Raw genomic sequence first — 6,305 nt, 5'->3', positions numbered from 1 at the left:
GTTTTCTCTGGTGGTTCAGCTCACAGGCATACCCCTTGTCCTTTTTATTACTAGAATCTCCCAAGTTCATCTTCGTGATTTTGTAATTTGAGCTATGCATTTGAGCTGAATGAATTTGGCACATTCCCCATTCAAACAAAAAAAAAGCCAGACCCCTTGTTAACTTCAAAAATGCATACTATAGCCGCAGCAAAAACAATGCTACTCCCTCCATTCCAAAATACTCAACTTTGAAACAAAGGGAGTAGCTCATAATTCACAACACATCAACCAAAGACGCATTGCATTGTCAAATGGTGAGAAAGCCATGAAATGCAGACAGCAAGCAAGAAATCCACAAGAATACAACTGTTTTACACAGATAAATGCAAGGAACAGAACACGGATAAGTATGCATGCTGCAAATTACAGTCAGGGCTAGCTACCTAAGAAAGGAACAGAGTCATATAACCAAACAGCTATTGTACATGACCGGCAACTAAGAGACTACAGGTCAATAACACCACGGGTCAAGCACAACAACCAGGTAGGCACGCAGGGCCATCACATCAAATGGCTAACAAACAGTCTAGCACCTGCCTAGACCACCACCAAAACGGCTGTTGTGGTGCCACCATTGTACAGGCCAGAGCAGCCCCAGCAACAAACAAGAACACTTGACAAATACAGGAGATCGCTCAGTCCGATCACGTCTGGCTTATTTCTCTTCCTCTTCATCAGGATCCTCCTTTGAACCTTCTTCCTTCTTGCCGTTCTCTTCTGCATCCTCTTCCTCATTTTCTTCCTCACCTTCATCATCAGACATGCTGTTGATCACTTCCTCTATGATGCGCTTCACCTCCGACTTCCTGTCCATGAGGTCCATGTCAAAGTGGTCTCCTGAGGTAACAGAAAATGCCAGTGCGTTCATTAGACCAGACAATTGCGCTCAACATAACTTCAATGAAATCTACTGCAATGAAACTTCATAGAATGACAACAGAAGGATACCTAATTTCCGGAGAATGTCAGCCAAAGTTGCCTGCATGAAGGTAGTAATGTAGCCAGGTCAGCATCATAGAAGACCAGAAATGCAACATGAACACAGCATAACAATTTGCATCTGCATACCGTATTGAAGTCCACTTCTTTCAATATGTTACTAACAACACCATGCAACTGTTTAGTGGTTGGGGCTACCTTGCCTTTTCCTGGACGAGATGGAAGCATTGGTTATAGCAGCATTCTAGGCAGCATCTCATAAGATGGAACTCAGAAAATGCAAATAAAGACATCAAACTGGAAGTAGCTCTCAGAAGAACTGTGAATGTGACTTCTAATAGTCCTACGTGAACAAAGCTACTTCCAGTTTAGTGGTTGGGGCTACCTTGCCTTTTCCTGGACAAGATGGAAGCATTGGTTATAGCAGCATTCTAGGCAGCATCTCATAAGATGGAACTCAGAAAATGCAAATGAACACATCAAACTGGAAGTAGCTCTCAGAAGAACTGTGAATGTGACTTCTAATAGTCCTACGTGAACAAAGCTTAGTATGATCCACATCAGATCAGTATTTTCATGAGGCAAATAAACTTGCTGGTGATCCAAAATGCATAAAATTAAATGGTTGTAAGACAGTTGTATTCATGGATTTCCTGCATGGGTACAAGATCTCATACCTTTATTTTCACCAGATGCCTTGGCACCTTGCTTCTTGCGTGCCTTACTGTTGTTTTGGCTCTCTTTTCCAACATCCTTTTTCGGTTTTGCAACCTTCTTCTTGGCCTTGCCTACAGGTGTACTGCTTTCCTTTGTTGAATTCTTTGGTGTTTTCTTGGCAGCCTTTTTCCTCTCCGGCTCCACATCTGGCTTTGACACCCTTTTTACAGATTTAGTAGGAGTCTTCTTTGCTGATGCATCCTTTCCCTTTGCCTTGGATCCAGCTTCCTTCTTTCCTTGTTTATCATCTGTTGACTTTTTCTTCACTGGTGTCGCTTCAGGCTCTTCGTCACTCTTGGTCTCTTCTTTCACTTCGGAGTCCTCATCACTTTCTCCCATTGATGAGTCCCCAGCAGGACCAGCATCATCTTCATCATCATTCTCATTTTCAGCCTCAACTGCTTGTTTCCGACTCTTCCTCTTTTTCTGTTCATAAAACCACATCCACAATTTAAGTACTACACACAAACACTAATTACAAAGAACTGCTGCAGAAAGTCCTAAGTACTACTAAATGCTAATTACAAATAACTGTTTTGTGAAATTTAACATGATAAGCAATTGTCACTTAGAAGCAAAATATTAGTGGTTCTCTATGTCCAGAAAAAAAGTACCAGCAATTATGGAGTACAGAAAGAGAGCACAAAGAAAATACAATATAGGATTGAGCACCAAAGTCAGTGCGAATTTTTGGCCCCCAGGCTCCTTGGAGACCAGTATATTGAACAGAATAGAAAGATCTTCTAAAGTTTTTTTTAAAATTAAATTTTCCCTTTGAAGACCTAGAAATGTGTACAGTCTATAAATTTTCATTAAATATGGTAATTTGTAAAAAGGGAAGCCCGGTGCATGTAGCTCCGGCTTGCACAGAATCCAGGGAAGGGTCAGACCACTTTGGGTCTATTGTACACAGCCTTTCCCAGCCTCCCCTTCAAATATGGTAATATGTAAACTTAAAGAAAAAAACAAATTTATGGCCCCAAAACTAAAAGAGCCCATTTTGACATATATACTTGTTTTTTGGGTACACCACATACAAACATATATTATTATAAAATTTCATACAGATGCAGTATATACTATGTGCAGCACTAATATACTTGTTTCTTTTCTGTATAAAATTTATATGAGCATAGTGGCAGTGAAAGTTTACTACACCACATACAGCCTTCTAGGAGGAACACTGAGAAAGATGAATGTCAATGTTTTGAATAATGCCAATATATGAGCATAGGTTTCCAGGTATAGCTTCTTAATTTGTGAGTGTTCGAAATTAAACATGTTAGTACTAAATTGCCATTTTTGGAAACCACTCAAATATCCCTTGTTAATGTGACAATGAATAAAAGGCCATCTAGTCTTATTTACATTTATTTCAATCCCATTGAGCTGTTCAGGCTGAGAAATGACCAAATAACCATGGGCAACCAGAATAATACTTTGCTACAGCTGTCACTGTCTCAGCTATGCACAAGCCAACCACTACCAGCAACACATAAGAGGGTACCTAAGAGGTGTCACACTGTTAGTGCAAGTCACTTGGAAGCAGAATGCCCTTCCAAGGAACCTCAAGATTAAATCACTATTTTAACTTAGAAGTTTGAAGCCCAAGGCCTTGGAGACTCCTAATGAATGAGATTCTTATCCATGGCCAGGCATTCTTCCATGAATGGTATAACAGCTTACAGCCTAGTCACTCTTGTTATTAAAACTGAAATTTTTGGTCTTAAAGATGGTTTGACCATTACGGTTGGTTTGTTCTTTATGGTTCTTCACAGATTACACTGTCAATTTCATTCTTTAAACAGTGTGTTGCAAGAGAGATAATTCTAAGAAGTCAGAAACATCCAATCACAAACAGTCATCATATAATCTAAGATTAAGAAAAGAAACAAGTGCAGTAAACTTTCACTGCCACTATGTTAGTGCTGCACATACAGACAGCTAGAAAGAGGGAGAGTAGACCAAAACAACTAGAGAAATTGGTCATTTCCAATGCCAGAGGGTTAAACTAAAAATAACCCTTAAGATGGGATTTTATCAATTGTCACAACCCTAGGGATACTTGGAATGTTTCCCCTCAACTGGTGGAAACATGTAAATCACATATCAACTTAGAACATATCATCAATTCTTTTTGAAAACAATCAACAATGGAAGCTAGCAAGTCAAATTTGCAGAAGAACACAGGTGAAAGCATTCCATGATAGATAGGTTTTCTAGCAGAACAAGAGAGGTTAAAAGGAGCTGCCCTCAGCACAGCAAGTTTACCTTCTCTCCAGAAGCACCTTCAGCCGTTGCCTGGCTAGTCCCTTTAGACTTCCTCCGGCGTTTCTTCCCTTTCTGGAACGACAAAGATTAGGAATGTGAAATTCAGTTTGCAGTCTCATGCGGTAAAAAAATATGCTCCCTCCGTTCCAAAATAGATGACCCAACTTAATACTAACTTTGTATTAAAATTAGTACAAAGTTGAGTCATCTATTTTGGAACGGAGGGAGTAGATGTCAGAAGAACAAGATTTGCATTAATTAAAAATCATACCTTCACATCACTGATAACAACATCTCTGGTAATGCAAGGAGACTCCAGAAACTCCAGCAATTTGGCAGAAACTTCCTCCTGAATACAGCAAAATACAGTTAGTACAGAATTCACTGCTTAGATCATTACAAACATGTACAGAAGTAAATTAACCTTCTTTAATTGTTTGGCCTGAACATCAAGTATATCGCAAAAATCTATCAACTTCTCCTTGTTCATCTTGTCAAGCTTTTCTTTTATCCTGTTCCTTTGCTTTTCCTAATCAAAATTACAAGGACATCCATTAAGACAAAAAACAAAAACAAATCATGTTTTACAGCAGTGTCATCACAAAAACTCACTGGATTGTCAGTCCAAACAAAACCAGAAAACTGGGATAGGTTTCTTTTCAGGAAATGGGCCTGCAGAGAATCAAACAAAGAGTTAACAAAACAAACTTAGCAAGTTAAATTACAGCAAGCGAATGCAGATGCCTCACATTTGATCTTCTCCCAAACAATAAAGTATGAAGACTCTGAAGATTGTCATCCACCTTTCTCTTGGAAAGTTTGAAGAAAACTAAGGAAACAAACTATTAGTCCAACCTGTGGAATATGAGGTAGCTATTCCCAGAATGATAAACTGTACGATGCAGTTACAAGTTGAAGAGTCCATAATGTCTTTATTCATCCAACACTAACTAAAACACGAGTAACAACTTCAATCATATACTGGACAACTGAGCAAGATGAAAATCAGAGCAATCAATATCAAAGGAAGCAAGTTATGAACATTGACAAGCAGTAGCATTAACGCAAAGTTCAGAAATAAAAACAAGCAGCAGCAGTAATCCAAAATTCAGAAACCTGCACTTACAAAACAGGATAGGTGGCTGTATGGAAATTACTCATAACAAATACTGCATGATTCTGCCTATACAGTCCTTTGAAATATGCCACTAAATTTAAGGGATGGGCAAAGTTGGTAATATACAACATTAGGCAAAGACAACTTAATAAACAGATCCACAAGTCATTTATAATGTCACAGCACGTAGACCTTGGACTAAGCAAAGAGAACTCTGCCGGTCGATGTGTGATAAAGCAAAGATAACTGAATTAACAGATCCACAAGTCATTTACAATGTCACAGGCACAGAGACCTTGTGCTAAGCAAAGAGAAGTCTGGCAGTCCATGTGTGTTATCTATCGTTCTATCAGAAACGACCCCTACGCTGAACAAAGACGAGATCTTTTGGATGACAGCCTAATCCATTCATTGTCATGTTATTTCATTCTACTACTTAGTTTATAAGCAAATTGATGTATGAATAACTCTGGAACACCAGATATATCCTGGAAAATCGAGACTTCAACCATAGCAACAAGTTAATCCCTGGCGCGGGCAAAGAGGGGGTCACTGCCAATGATGCCACAGGCAAGCAGGGGCGTCTATCTGCTAGTAAAAGCAAGAATCGAGAGATGTTACAGGGGCAGCAGCAGGCTTACCGTTGGGGATCTCCTTGAGCTTCGTCCCAGAGCCCTGAAACACAGAAATCAACAAAAACGAATCAGCAAATGAAGAAATTAGCGAGCTTTCCAGCCACACGCTCGTACTCGTATATAAATGGGGAATACGGTAAACCAGACCGCGGGCGTCCAACAAACAAATACTGCTATTTTTGGTGCGGTGCGGTGACGGCGAGGACCCGGGGGTGAAAAATAACAGCTCCGCGAGGGGAGGCACCACAGATCGGGAGGAGCGAGAACGCGCGCACGGAGGAGGGAGGGAGAGGGAGAGAGATTTGACCTGGAGAATGGCGGCGGACTTCTTGGCGGGGGTGGAGCGCGGGGTGAGCTCGGAGTAGCGCTCGACGGTCTTGCGCTCCCTGGAGGGCCTACCGGTGGCGGGGGTGGACGGCTCCCGCGGCAGCCGCTTCCTCCGGCCCCGCTTCTTCAGCGGCTGCGCCTCCTCCTCCGACTCCGCCTCCTCCTCGTGCTCCTCCGCCTCGGCGTCGGCGTCCATGGGGTCGTCGGCGGGCGGATCGGCGGGGGCGGGGTCGGCGGGCGGATCGGCGGGGGCGGGG

The 6,305-nt window shown here is 41.6% G+C and overlaps 1 protein-coding gene across 2 annotated transcripts; it reads right to left on the bottom strand.

Annotated features, from left to right (window-relative positions):
• Positions 1–333: 333 nt before the first annotated feature.
• Positions 334–6,299, bottom strand: LOC123063153 (protein DEK). 2 transcript variants are annotated; one of them, XM_044486892.1, is made up of 11 exons: positions 6,029–6,299; positions 5,728–5,761; positions 4,719–4,798; positions 4,582–4,641; positions 4,394–4,498; positions 4,241–4,318; positions 3,970–4,041; positions 1,659–2,124; positions 1,111–1,190; positions 991–1,021; positions 334–879 (listed from the first exon to the last, which is right to left on the bottom strand). In XM_044486892.1, exons 1-11 carry the CDS (start codon positions 6,242–6,244, stop codon positions 698–700), a joined length of 1,404 nt encoding a protein of 467 aa, XP_044342827.1. In that variant the 5' UTR covers positions 6,245–6,299; the 3' UTR covers positions 334–697. The 2 variants fall into 2 exon arrangements, with proteins under 2 accessions (XP_044342827.1, XP_044342828.1); XM_044486893.1 differs by lacking the exons at positions 334–879; positions 991–1,021 and having other exon boundaries at positions 1,143–1,377.
• Between the last annotated feature and the right edge of the window lie 6 nt (positions 6,300–6,305).

Source organism: Triticum aestivum, chromosome 3A (assembly GCF_018294505.1).
Source record: "Triticum aestivum cultivar Chinese Spring chromosome 3A, IWGSC CS RefSeq v2.1, whole genome shotgun sequence".
NCBI lineage: Eukaryota > Viridiplantae > Streptophyta > Magnoliopsida > Poales > Poaceae > Triticum > Triticum aestivum.
This window is presented reverse-complemented; position numbering and strand designations above follow the sequence as displayed.

What these genes read in the sequence shown, in the direction of transcription:
- LOC123063153 (XM_044486892.1), bottom strand. Translation starts at nt 6,244, where the DNA reads ATGGACGCCGACGCCGAGGCGGAGGAGCACGAGGAGGAGGCGGAGTCG. An exon ending in AGTCCGCCGCCATTCTCCAG is followed by an intron (nt 5,762 to 6,028) that starts GTCAAATCTCTC and finishes TCTGTGTTTCAG; the next exon opens with GGCTCTGGGACGAAGCTCAA. An exon ending in TGACATTCTCCGGAAATTAG is followed by an intron (nt 880 to 990) that starts GTATCCTTCTGT and finishes CTGTTACCTCAG; the next exon opens with GAGACCACTTTGACATGGAC.